The sequence below is a fragment of the Dermacentor albipictus genome, chromosome 1 (assembly GCF_038994185.2).
Source record: "Dermacentor albipictus isolate Rhodes 1998 colony chromosome 1, USDA_Dalb.pri_finalv2, whole genome shotgun sequence".
NCBI lineage: Eukaryota > Metazoa > Arthropoda > Arachnida > Ixodida > Ixodidae > Dermacentor > Dermacentor albipictus.
Genome location: NC_091821.1, coordinates 331,809,356 through 331,823,512, shown reverse-complemented (window position 1 = coordinate 331,823,512; position 14,157 = coordinate 331,809,356). Strand labels below are relative to the sequence as shown.

At 46.3% G+C, this 14,157-nt stretch overlaps 1 protein-coding gene across 3 annotated transcripts in view; it reads right to left on the bottom strand.

Moving 5' to 3' along the window:
• Positions 1 to 6,894: 6,894 nt before the first annotated feature.
• Positions 6,895 to 14,157, bottom strand: part of Snx1 (sorting nexin 1) — a 37,320-nt gene continuing 30,057 nt past the window's right edge. For all 3 annotated transcript variants that reach the window (XM_065441904.1, XM_065441909.1, XM_065441913.1), the window contains exons 7-9: positions 13,301 to 13,530; positions 8,953 to 9,225; positions 6,895 to 7,413 (exon numbers count right to left, since the gene is read on the bottom strand). In XM_065441904.1, coding sequence (XP_065297976.1) covers positions 7,363 to 7,413; positions 8,953 to 9,225; positions 13,301 to 13,530 — 554 coding nt within the window. In that variant the 3' untranslated portion in view covers positions 6,895 to 7,362. The remainder of the gene's footprint in view (positions 7,414 to 8,952; positions 9,226 to 13,300; positions 13,531 to 14,157) is intronic.

Genomic DNA, 14,157 nt, shown 5'->3' with positions numbered 1-14,157 from the left:
TTTTTTTTTTTATCCATATTAGGATATTTTCATTTTCAAATGGCATTGACAGTCCTGTCACCGGTAGGATTATTCAATTTGCTTGGAAAATCATCAGTTTTAAATAACCATTAAACGAGATACCGAAACCGAAACGGGTAGCTGATTGCTGGGGCCGAATCTTATAACGGTTCGGTTGGGGAACCGTTCCTTTGGCCTCACCTGATTGGCCAAAATTTTGATTACGTCACAGGTCGTCAGAGGCAGCGGGGCGGTATCGCAATTTTCGAATACGTCACGCATCTGTCAATCATCTTCAAAGCGAACCGGTCGTAGGAACCGGCGAAGGGGTAGTCCGCTTTGGGTTCCGTTGCTGTGGCTTGGCTGTTGGCTTCTGACCCTGGCCGCGCGCGCCGGTCGCGCGTCCCCGGAGACACGCGGGCGTCGCGCGCGCGCGCGTTGGTTGCTTCGGAGGCTATTACTTGCCTTCGTCGTCTGCTTGGCGTTGCTCTTTCGGTGTCGACCACTGCTGGAAGTGCGATACGCGTTCGAAGAAGTGACGGATAATGAGTTGCATCGCCCTTGCTGGCTTTCTAAGTAGACCTTTAGCAGGCTACGCTATCAAATGGAGGAGACTCGGCTGCAAGCGTACGAGTGGCCATTCCCCGCAGAGGAAGGAATATTGCGCGCTGCGGTTCATCGCCACCGGCCTGCAGCTCCCAGAGCTCACTCGGACGCGAAGCATTCATCGGAATTGCCTAGATCTCTGCTGCCGGCATTGTCCACAAAGTTGCTCTCGCAATTACTGTGTTGGCCGGTTGAAGGGCTGGGTCAGCTTTCCCGTGACCTCAGCTTCAAAGTCAGTGCCAAGGAGATATTTGCATGGTGAGATCGAATTCTCAGTGCTATCGCCAGTGTGAATAGCTCGCAGATCGCCGTTCAGCAGTCAGAAGGGTTCAACCTAGGCTGGTTCAGCGCTTCTTTCGTTCGTCTGTTAAAACTATACAGACAGGACGGGAAGGTATTGTGGAGCTCTCTTATTTTTTATTTGGCTGCCCTTTTTTCTCTAGCTCGGGAGTGCCATACTTTGTTTCTCAATTTCACGGCACAGCACGCACCGTCAACACCACACTCTTCGATTTGACTTCGCGCAGGCAATGCAGGCCCGTGTATCGTAATGTTCGATTTAAGTTCCATTGCTTCTATCACGCGACGCGCCGTGGGGCAGATCGCAGCGATAGCGGCAGCGCGGCGGCGAGCAAGTCATGTCTGAGCCGATGACGAAGGGCGAAAAAAGAAGGAAAATTGAAATAGTCGGCTAGTAAAGGTGTCCCTAAGAACCAGTTCACGGCTTTGTCGCGCTAGCTACTTGAGAAGTGCTGGCAGTGCGTTCCTGTTGCATGCATCGTGCGAGCTCCTGGTAGCAGACGACATAGCGCTACGCTCTGCCAACTCATTTACGCTTACGATACCACCTGTGGGCTGAGAATAAAAAAGAATGACATTAATAAATTACTTCTGCATTGCGTAAACGCCCGGCACCACAAGTTTATACTTCAAAACTTGGCGTATAATATTTAATTTATATTTTACATTTATTTAGCAAGCAGAAACATTCTGCAATTCCTCGATTAGGTCGTCATATAGTGACGTACACTTCAGAGGTGGCACCCTTTCATCTATTGGTCGCGTACTCCCCTTCTTCCACCGCCGGCTTGGGAGTGGCACATCTAGTGACGTAAGCGGCGAAGTGAACGGTTCGTATTCCGAACCGTTATAAGATTCGGCCCCTGATTCGTGAGACGGAAGGAAGGAAGGAAGGAAATCAACTTTATTCGAGGTCCCGCAGGCCACGAGAGCTTTGGGCTCTCATGGAGTGGGCGTCTCCCACGACGGAACGATGAGACGGCGCGATGAGTCGATGACGTCAGATCCTACACTACCATAACGTAAAAACGCAGAACGCGTGCTAAACACGCAGTACACTTGGCGCTAACGCCGAAGAAGCGAAGCTGATGATGTCTCTTGATGACACAGGGAGCTTTTACAGAGTTTGCAAGCTAGACAGCGGTGATATAAGCGACCATGCATGTAAGCGACGATTTCAGCGGCAGTGGCGGTGTAGTCTCTGACGTCACAAACATAGGGTGGCCAGTAGAAAGTCATGAATCGGGAACACACCAATCTTTAAAATTCATTTTCTGGAAAACTAAATGACTTGGAGCCATATAGATTGGCACAGATAATCAGGATGTAAAAGATAACGTATATTCAAAGGTTTATTAAGATCAGTGGAAATCGAAAAATCGTCAGAAACATGGCTGGAGGCGCAGCGTGGCTGGCGTGGCGCAGATAGACAGGCGCGTGGAGTCTGCGCAATCCTTGCAGTGCTGTTCCCAAGAAGGTTGAAGAAAAACTGCTGGAATGGAAACTGCGTCCTGGAGGTGAAACCGCACAGGAGGGGCACGATAGAACTATAAGTAAACGATAAAAATGATGAAGCAGTGCTTTAGCACATTCCCACGAGTTAATCAAACTCCTTGTTAATGATATGGCTTATTTACCATATATGTATACAAATTCTTATCAACGTGCATCTCTGTATTACCGGTTTTAGAGTGAAATCTGAATATCATGGCATTTTGTATTGAGGAGAACGTTATCAATGTTCAGAAGAAATTGCTATTTTAGTTGGGAACTACCAACTTTTTTCTAATTAGCCTAGCATACGATAACAGAGCCTAATCACTTAACCTATAAGCGGACATCACCCGACAAGGCTCTATTTCAAGTGAAGGAGGGGCAAGCATTGGCTTCACCTGGTAAGAAGCTACGGGAGCTTCCACTGCAGCAGTTTTTCTTTAATCTCCTTGTGTTGCCCCGATGACGCCGTCATCTTGGAGAAAGAAAAATAAAGGCGGCTCTTTTTGGAGTTGTGGCACATTAAAGAGACACTAAAGCGAAGCAATAAATCAGTTGAGGCTAATAAAGCATTGTTTGAGAACCCTGCAGGCAGTCATTTCAAAATAATAGTTTGATTATTAGATGAGAAAATGAAGGTCGAAGTATCAGTATTTGAATTTCGCGCCGGAACCCTGACGCCGGTACGTAAGTGTGACGTCAGGGATTCCAAAGTATGTTTTCGCATTTGGGCCGCGTTGGCTGAGTAAAGGTTCTGGAAACTTGCCATGTTTAATATTTGGTTCCTTAAGAACACGATTTGGTCAACCTGTACTGCTACATAATTAAGTAGGCCCTAGAAGATGTCATCAAAATCCATGACGTCGCAGCGACCAGGCGCGGGCATAGAGTTCTATGGGTGCGGGGACTTCAAGGAGGCGTCACCACCCGCCTTTCGTTCTCGCGCTTTTTCTGGCTTACCAAGCGTCTTATCGGAGGAAGAGTGGTGTTTTTAGTGTCATAGAAAGGTAATTTACTGATACCGAAGAAATAATTTTTCTCTTTAGTGTTCCTTAAAAAAAAATTGGCAATGGCTTGACTTGGCTATGCCAGGATGTTCGTAGCGAAAGATAAGGCATAGCATGGTTAGCCCTCGTTAATCTTGATTGCAAGTCCACGTTATAGTCTGGTTGTCTAGCTATGTTGCGGCGTTTAGCCAGTCGTTCGGCGCGCCGTTCGTCTGTTTCCTGGGCGATTCATTTGCTCTTCATCGCGTTCCGATGTCGATTCCAGGCCTCATCCTGCTTATCAGAATTGTCACAGTGCATGGGCATCTTGCACTGGAGTTTGAGGTATAGTAGCGGCGCCTGGTGGCGGCGCGGGAAACGACATCTGGGTCGTACCAGCTTGGGTCGTATTGAGCCCTGGCTGTGGCGAAGCACGTTTCTCGGCCGAGATTTGCGTCGATTCGCACTTTTTTCTGCCCGGTTGCGAGTGCGAAAAAGCTCGTCACTTCTCGCAGACCATGCCGACCACGCTGCGAGCTCGCCGCAGCCTATAGGTTAACGAAGACGGGCTCTCCGTGTGCCGTGGGAGGTAATGCTGGGAGCAGACGGAATCGGTGACGCCGATCCGGAGAGACCTAGGCCAGCCTCGAGAAAGCGTCACCGTCATTACTTCTGCGTCGTGGGCTGCCATGAGCAAGAAGGCCTGAATCCCAACATCAGATTCTACCGTTTTCCTTCAAGGCCTCACGAAGTGGAGCGTCGGGCACGCTGCATAGCTGCAGTTCGTCGCGCTGAGTAAGCGAAACTTCGCGCCATGCTGACTGCTTCGCCTGTCTTGAAGCTTGCTTGATTATCTGCGTTCTAAATTTCGGTCTTTTGCACCTACAGTCCCGACAGCACACCGACATAGCAGCAGGCATGGCTGGTAATTCACGATTCGAGACCCGGCCACAGCGACAATTAACAATTCGACCGATGCGAAGTGGTTAAGTGACCAGGTGTGTGCAAATGACCACAAATGGCCGGGCTGATTCGGTGACGATTCACTACCCCACTACGAGCAGCACAGGTTAGAGAGTTAAATGTGCTCATACTTGACCTCAAGTCAGCATGTTGAGGCAGCGCAGCAAGGTAGTATTGATTACAGCAGATCGATGTTCGAGCGCTGTCATTAAAAGCTATGTCAAGCGAGCAGCGCACGAGCTCGCGCTGCAGCGCGATTCGCACGTACGTACGTGCGAGCTCATATGCATTGCATCAGTTATTAGCAGGTACTAAAAGGGACAGATGGCCGCTACGACAACGCTTGTTTGTACGAAACTACTTGTTTAGCGGCATGCAGTCAACAAAGATTGCAGGAGGCCCGCCGTTTCGCGGCATGTCAAAAGACTGCTGCCTTCGCGGCGGGTACGATCGTGTGCTCGAGCAGTTCCGTACACATGTCTGCTTATCGCTGCTGTGGATTCATTTATATCAAGCATTTCCTCGCGTTTGTGCGCCTGAATCTAGCAGCGTGCAAACCTAACCTGAAGTTCCACTTCGTACGCGACTCGCTTCACTTGCGATTGACACCGCGCTAAAACTTCGCCGCTTAATTCTTGAACGGTATACAGGTATTCGGCACTGCATAATTTCTTCCCTTTACGCAGCGTGCCACCCCTGAAAAAATCTTCGGCACCGGATATTCGCTGCAGGCCGTGATACAACACAACCGAAACTGGCGGGTCCATATTGTAAACGTGCTTTCCGAAGCAGACGACCGAGCTTGGTACGACCCATTTTAGGACAGAGGGCGCTTTTTAGCACCTTTTTCGCAGCGCCCCCTGGGCAATGCAAGAGCCCCATACTGTCGCCCCAACTGTGGTTGCGACGCACGCGAGCTCTCCTTTTCAATCCTCCGACATGTTATCAGGCATGCGACGCAGCTGGCGAAGCGAGCGGAGGCGAGCGCAACAACGTGGAACGCGGTGTGACGTCATACCAAACGGCGACGGCACGAAAGGCGCGGCACTGCGCAGCGGCGGAACATCTTTGGCTCGGTGCTACTAGTGGCGCATGCGCAGTATTGACTAGGGAGCGAGAAAGAAATATCCGCGGCGAGGCGCGCGTTGTGACGTCACGTGCCTCCTCGGAGCACCGCCACGGCGAAATCGCAAGTTCGCGGCCAGTAAAACTTTCGCTAAATATAAACGGGAAACATCAATCGCTAATCAGAAGCCCTTCCCGCCGTCTATTTCTAAGGATTGCGCAAGGTCTCCATGCCTATGTTTTTTCACCACAAACGCATAAAAACACTGCAGCACGTCCTGTCGTCTCGCCCCTGAACGTAGTGGAAAAGCTCACCATAACACCCAACAATTGAAATCTGCAACCGCAAGGGCGCCGCCATCTTGCTACTATGTGCAAGCACACCGGCGCAGTGACGAGACGCACAATTACAGTGTGCTGTACGCACAATCATGCACGCAATCAACGCGATCCCGAGCCTTCCTCAGTATGGTGGTGCCATTTAAGGCACCCACAAGGCACAGTGAAATCCGAGGCGACTGGAGCCTAGAATACAACGAACCGGACCAACCAGAGGGACTCGCAGACTGACTGTGACAAAACTGCGTTGTATGTTCTTTCTCTCCTTACTTTCTATGCCTTACTTTATTTCCTTTTCGTACTTTCAACATCTCCTGTAGCGTTGACAAACGCCTGCTCCGAGTCAAAAGGGATCAGGACCCCTTACTTACCGACTTAAGCATCCTTTCACGCACCGTAAATTTTAGACCAAAATATTACGCCAAAGTGCACACTCTATATACACTCTTAAACAAATGTACACCCTTTGGGGTGTATATTCGCCACAGCAGTACTCTAAAAATAGTTTGCACCCTTTGGATGTATATTTGTCTTACAACACTTAGAAAAATTTACACCCTTTGGGGCGCATCTTGTCCTACAAGTTTTTGTTCCGGCCAGAAATAGCTTTTCACCTTGGTTTTCGTTCCTTTCCAACACACTGCCTTTATCTCCTTTAATGAAATGGACTCCGTGCAACAATTTCATTTCACTTCTTATAATTGAAAACTATTTTATTCGAACACCCATAGAAAAGCAACTACTTGTGCAGGTTTGTACTGTCGCAACTTGTAACCCTTTTGTTCTGTCCTGGCTGCAAACAGCACTCGCGTACGTGAGACAAACTGGCTTAAGCAGTTGACAAACCAGCGAAAGGCGATTCAAGTGTATGAATCAGTAAAAAACAAAATACACGATTGAGCTGGCATGGCATAGTTACCTCTAATTTTCTGGCATTTGCCCGCACTACTACGATACTACCTCGCCTGGAAATGAAGGCACCTTATTGGATGGCATGAGTGCAAAAGGAATGTTGGTGTGTATGAGTTCACATTACATTGTTTTCAACACACTAGAAAGGTCATAAACACTCATGAAGAAAGGCCGAGCGGTTCTTGCTTCGAGGGGGGGGGGGAAGAAAAAAAGAAAACCAGCACACATATGGCGCATGAATCGTCTTTATTTCAGGGGTAATAAATTACAAAATTTCCAGTAACAAACAAATTGCTTAATGGCTGGTTATATATCTTTAATAAAGCCCATTTCTCTTTTTCTAGAGCAGTGAAAAGCTTGTGCACGTCAAGCACACAATGCAACGTCGAGCAACACTATTACCCGCTTGAGCAGCTTACCAAGACTTGTTTTTCAAGCTCTTCTGCCAACGCGTTCACTGTGTCCTGTTTACTGCAACATTCAACATCCATGTAAATGTGGCATACACACATACACCATGTGGGTGCAGAATACAGTATATACAAACAAGTGAACAGTCAAAATTCAGCAGGTTTTCTGTGTTCCTCACAAGAACAAGAAAAGAAAAAGAATGTACAGCTCCAAGAGGAGTACTGTGCTTTGAGCACCATGAAAAAACCACGTATTGGAATGTGAGGTCGGCACCCTGTCCTGGCAATCACGCAATGGCCTTTGCTTCAGGCAAGAAGGTCTCCCAATACTTGATCAACTGTAATAATAAAAAAATGAAAACGACATTCCTATATACATACTTCTCAGGTGCTTAAGAGGGGCACTAAAGAGAACCAACAAATCAATTTAGACTGATAAAGCAGAACTCCATTTTTGTTAATTTCGTGGCAGGAGGTTGATCTCTGGAAGTGAAAGTGAAGGCTCAACATATTAAAAAAAAAATTTTTGCGACAAAGCTCCAGTGTCAGTACGTCAGTGAGATGTGGATTTTAAAGTATTATCTATATGTATTTTCTCATGTTTGGGCTGTCATAGTGCAGTTAAATGTTTTCTAAATTTGCCGAGCTAAGTTGTTGGCTCCTTCAGAATATAATGTATTGTCTATCTTTAGAGGTAACTAGGGCTTAGAAGATGGTTATGAAGAGCTGGTGCAGAAACTTTCAAGGTGGCGGCACAGTTTATCGTTTTGCGTCTTTCCTGGCTTATCAAGCCTCCTCTGACAGTAACAATGGCTTTTTCTTTTTTCTGGTATCCTAGAAAGGCAATGCACTAATATAGCTCAAGAAATTAAGTGTTTCAGCCAGCTTCTGTGGCATGGGTCATTATTACAGGCGAGGCAACAAACCAAAAACGCTAAGCACGAGTGAAAAAGTTCTCCAGCCATACCCTTGCACAACAGGTCACCAGAATGCCCCAACAACTTCCGTTACTTTCATCAGAACAATGCACCACTTGGCAAAACAACTCACAGAAGCATGCTTGCTCTAATCCATTGCTGGCATTTGAAGCACAGATAAGGCCATTTTCCCTATGTAAACATGGTACTTGTTTGCCACGATTGACACCAGCCAGTGTTATTTTAAATTCCAGAGGCCATCTGATGACTTAAAAAAAAAGACACTGAATTGGGCATACACTTCCTCATACACGACATCTAATGGAGGGATGTCAGCTGGAACCTGTCCACAGCACACGACATGCAATATTGAATTCCTGGACAAAACATTCCACGCTGGAAGATTTCTGCCAATGTCCCTAGATGAGCAAGTTAACCACCTATAAGTGAATAGCAATCCCAAGATGTTGAGCATTAATGAACACCGAAGTGAAGCATTTCTAGCAAGCAAACTTTTCCATTCCTTCCAAGAGCCGAGAAACGAGACGTATGCAGGGTGAAGAAGTGTCAATGTGAAGGGCTTGCTTCTTGCGACAACAGAACTCACAGCACTGAAACCCGCTATTATTCAAGCTGATGCTAGAATGGAAGTAATGTAAACAGTAGTCTAGACTTCATACTATTTACCTTATATTCATTCAACTTACATTCCGGCAGCCTACCAATGCACCCAAACTGCACGATTAACTGGTGGCGCCACCTGTTCAAGTGCTCTAAATGTAATGAATAAAGGGGGCAGTCTTCATTCAAGTCCCGAACAAGTTTGTTTGCTTCTTGCTCTCTCCTGAGCTTCGGTAAGCCTACCATGCCATAGCGCCACTGTATCCTACATTGCAAACTGAATCACAGTACAGAAGTGCAAAAATCAAGCAGCACTGCTATAACAATGTGAATGCCCACCTGTTGTTGGGTGTCAAGGAGGAACTCGAAGTAGCGCACAACTGAGTTGCGGAAGTCGGCGATACGGTTGAGCTCGAAGCGGTCCATCTCAGTGCGAATTACACGTGACACATTGTCAAACTCCTCCTGCCCACGTTCCACCTTGGCTTCCCACTCGAGCACCTCTTGGCGTGCCTGGGGAACCTTGTCATTCTTGGCTGCCAGTTCAAGTTTGGCCTTGGCCTCCCGTTTGCGAGCCAGCATCTGCTGCGCATGCTGCCATGTCTGGTACACCTGCAACAACAGATTATGCACTGGTTCCAGACACCATCAGCTCGATGTGGGGCAAGCATTGCTGCCGTTAAGAACCACGAGGATTGCAGCTCTAATGACAAGGGATGAAGTATAGGGGAAGCATACCCGATTTGCACACAACACACAAACTTCCTTTGTCTCTACACTGGGCAGAAAGCAAGCCTCCTGCTATGCAAAATGTTTTATGCTTGTTGGTAATATGCATACACTTCGATTTTTAACAGAGGATATGACAGAAGACAAGGCATTTGTGCTTCTTGCTTTGTGTTTCCATCTATCCTATCCTGCAGTAAAAATATAGTGTTAAAGGGACACTAAAGGTTACCAGAAACTCAAGTTAAAGTGGTAGAGCAATGTTCTAGAACGTCTAAGGCGTCAATTTAATCGCGAACAGAGCTTTAGTAACCGAGAAATTGAGGTAAATGCATGACACGATTTGAGACCCCCCAGCGACATTCCGGTACTAGCTCGATGACGAAAGGACTCCTCATAATTTGTGTTACTAATACTCAACTACTCGTATTAAAAATATCATTTCATTCGATTATAAGACGGGAAAAATGCTGCTTGTCTACGTCTATTCGATTCTAAGAAAAAATAACATTTTGACGTTACCCTTCAGTAATATGGGTGTTCGAAGGGTTTCGTTTTCGCTCGACTCTGCGCGCTCGACTCTGCGCCGCGCACGCTTTGGAGTTTCAGTACTTTCGTTATCGCGTCGTGCTGTGAGGGTTCTGCTGGCTCGCGAAACTTTCATTTGGAACAAGCAGCGAGAATGCCACGTCCATGTGATGTCGTGGAAAGCCCTCGTTGCTTTCCCGCTCCCGAGAGCCGGTGTCGAGGCCGCCGTCGTAGTACGCAACGACGCCGGCAGTGTGAGCCCTCAGCAGCAGGTCGCGCTCGTCGGTGCTCAAATCGCTGAAGTTGAGCGCACCATCGCGAGCCAATCTGTCGGTGTCAGGGTCCATTGCGACGAGCGTCGCAGTTTGCGTCATAGAATGAAGTACCAGCTTATGGGTGTCTTGCGCTGGAGTTTGAGGTATAGTAGTGGCGCCTGGTGGCGGTGCGGGAAACGACATCTGGGTCGGCTGTGGCGAAGCACGTTTCTAGGCCGAGTTTTGCGTCGATTCGCACTTTTTTATGTCCTGTTGCGAGTGCGAAAAGGCTCGTCACTTCTCGCCGACCACGCTGCGAGCTCGCCGCAGCCTATAGTTTAACGAAAACGGACTCTCCGTGTGCCGTGGGACGTAATGTGGGACGTAATTCGTTTCTCCTTCCGCTAGCCACCATGCTCCCGCTTTCGCTCTGCTGTCGGCTCTGTCTTGGCTCTGTTTCTGGCCGCGCGTTTGCGTTTTGCGCAGAAAAGCCGTAGCACCGTCTGCGGACGCCGTTCTACTCACCGATGGCGCAACGTCACTATGATACCCTGATGTCAGTACTCCTCGATCGGAGGGCGGGCGATTTGAACTGCGCTAGAGGTACGCGGGCGCTTCAGAACGCATTTTCTCTTAAAATAAGTCTCTCCTTGGCACGAAACAAGCGTTTCGAGGTTTCTGTGATGGTATTTCAACAGTCCACGTTGACTTAATAGTAACCTTTAGTGTCCCTTTAAGCCTTCTGCTAAGTTCAGAGGTGTGTAACGATTAAATACTACATCACCTATGAATGTTATATTTTTTCTATGCAATGGGATTGGCCAGCAATAAACCAAGTTATGAAAGGAACTAATTTGATATTTTTTGCATCATTTCCTAACTGTGCTTCCCACCCAATACAGATGAAATCTGGTGAGGTGATCACTTGTTGCTAAAAAAATAAAAAAAGGAAATGAAAAAAGCTGCTGCCCACATTGATTTTGTTTACATGAAGCCAACAGAACATGAATGTTCACTGGCTGAGCGGTGTTATAAAGGAAAAAGTGGATAGGGTAGGAGAAAAATTAGAGTAAGAAAAGACTACATGTTTATAATGAAACCATTCACAGCCAGCATGAGTGTGAATGTTCTTAGACAAATGTCATGAATATCCAATGCACATGTCGGAATCTATATAATGTAAAGCCTTAGTGAAGCAGTTAATTAAGTACCATACTGCACAACTAAATGCAACATGTTCAATTGTGTTTATTTTCTTCCCATACAACAAGTAACCTCATGCGATGTTTATGCACTAAATCACTTACAAGCTATGGCAAATTGCAAACACCAATTTAGGCAGATGCACAGTATGAGGTGCTGATGCAGCAATGTCAAGAGGACGAAAGTGAGGTATGATGCTTAAAGGGCCCCTCACCAGGTCTGGCCATTTTGAGCTGACAAGTGCAGAGCATACATTGCGCGATAACAATCGCGCCTGCAAAGTATTACATCGCTACGCACCGCGGAAAGATGTGAAATTTCAATCCGAACGCCGTTTCCCTCTTCACTCGTGGCCGCCACGCTCCAAGCCGGACGGTGAGGTAATCGTGGCCCTGCGCCTACGTAATCGTGTCCGCAGTGTGACGTCGCTCGTGGTGACACGTGACTTAGAGAATTATTGCGTGCACCTAGGCAGTTCGATTACGCTATGGACGTACATATTAGTGTAAGAGCAGGAACATTTGAGACTTGCGAAATATTCTCGTGTGCGGATTTTCAAAGCTTTGAACTATGTGCATAAAAATGTATCAAATTGTAATTCTGGTAAGTTTATTTCCGTTTTTATTGTTGTTATTCATGAATGAAGAGTGCATATATACCCACGCAAAAGATTTTTTTCTCACTTTACGGTCACCATAGAAAAAATATGGTAAATTTTTTTTTTGAAGTAAGTCCTTAAGAAGAATTGGTATCTACAATAAAAAAAAATCGACCCTGGCCAGTCTCATATAGCAAAAAAAAATTGACTCTCAATGGGTTAATGGAGAAACAAGGGTGATGAGAGCTGCGTGAACGAACTACAACACATATCGCATACGTACATACATTTAAGACTTCTATACACTTTGGGTCACAGAGGCACAAATCCGTTATGGAGGATTAAACAGAAATCCCAGTTGCCCAAGAATGTGGTAGCCCACAATATATGAAATTCAATGAGCGAAGCTTTGATTGCTATTCCATTAGGAGGGCTGCCTGCTTTAGAGGTAACTGAGCCGACATTATACAGTAGGTTTTCGTTAATTCGACTCTGGTTAGATTTTCCAGTTAATTCAATACCAACGAAAGTTTGTCAAGCACCCATGCATTTCTACGGGCCCAAACTTTCGTTATTCCGATCCTAAAATTAGCCTTTGTCATATATATATCGAACTTGACCAGTCAGCGCGCTTGTCCCTGAGCCCTATAGTAACCCAATTGCCCTTACAGGGGCAGTGTATCTTGACAAAGCTTAGGGAGCAGTGAATGCGATGAACACACATCTCCCGCCAAAAACACCTATTGTCAGCCCATGCCAGAAGATTTTCAAGCAATAACAGTAGCTCACAACGTATCATATTTACTGATTCTAAATCATGCTTTTTTTTTTCCAGGAAAATTGGACAGTCAACTGCTTTCACAGTTTGTATGCTGTGCTGCATGACATGGTTGTGCCGCGGCAAAGCTGACTTTAGAAAACCTGTCTCCATGCTATTAGACCTTTGCTCATTTTTCCTGCTGAAAAAATTGGGTGCGGGCTAGATTTCTACTTTGCTTAGGAGCTTTTGTGTCATTTTTACATTATTTTCTACTTGGACACATAGAAAGCAGGTGAACGTTTGATTTGGGGGCGCATTAGAATCAGGCAAATACTGCTAAATGAGTCTGAAGTGTGTTTTGACATTTTTTTGTTTGTTTTGACAATTCAACTTATCGGATAATTCGATTGATTCTATCAGTCACGTCAGGGTTGAATTAACAAAATCAACTGTATGTAGAAGTTCTATTTTATGATTTGTTGTTTGATTATGCAGACCAAAAGTGTGCTCATTGGCACTACTGTCAATTTCGAGCTATATATAACACGTAATCAATGAGACGCGAGAGCTAAGGAAAGAGGCAAAGCTTTAATAGGCTTTAATAGGATGATTGCTTGCCTTTACTCTCTGGTGGAAGACATCCTTGATCGCCCCGACCAGGGCCAGGTAATCCTTGACCAGCTCCGCCAGACAGTAAAAGTCGTGGTTGGCCTGACGCCCCTGCAGCTGCTCCACCCGCTCACCGACCTCGGCCAGCTTGGACAGAGCCCGCGACAGGCCCGTGTGCTCTTCGCAGTTGCCCAGCATGGCTGCGCTCTTGGCAAATGCACCCGTGCTCTGTGACAGCTCTGCACATCATCAATGCACAATGAGCCACCAGGAAGTTTGACTGACCTACAAGTGGGGTTCAATGTTTTCAGTTTTGAGTTTTTCAAAATTCAGCAAGCTTTCTTTTTTCTTTTGAACTGAAAATACGGAACCCTATCTACAATAGAACAGTTAACTAAATTTTACAAGTGGTTACAATTGCAAACTATCACATCCTTCAATAGCTCTTGGACAAACTGAAGAATCTCAACAAAAACCACATAGCTAAACATTTCAGTTTTTCATATTGGGCAGACATTGGGAGACTATGCAGAGTAGAAGAGTTGCATACAGGCAGAATTTCACATGATCGGGAGCTCACTGTGCAAATGCCAAAAGGTTCAGAACCTTACAAGCAACACATGCCATGGAGATCAAAATGGGAGTTTAAGCTTCATACATGTTTACAGAGTCAGGCATGCTATACAGTGGGCACTTCATGCAGTAACTTCCCCATGCAAATGACATAGCGTATGATTGCACAGATGTAAGAGGCTTGTGGACTGTGAAAGCAGGCAGAATTCAATAGGAAACTACCAAAGGTTGAAAAGGAGCAACAGCAGATCTATGAGCAAGGAAGGCTCAACTCAATGAAAATGCCAATGCAA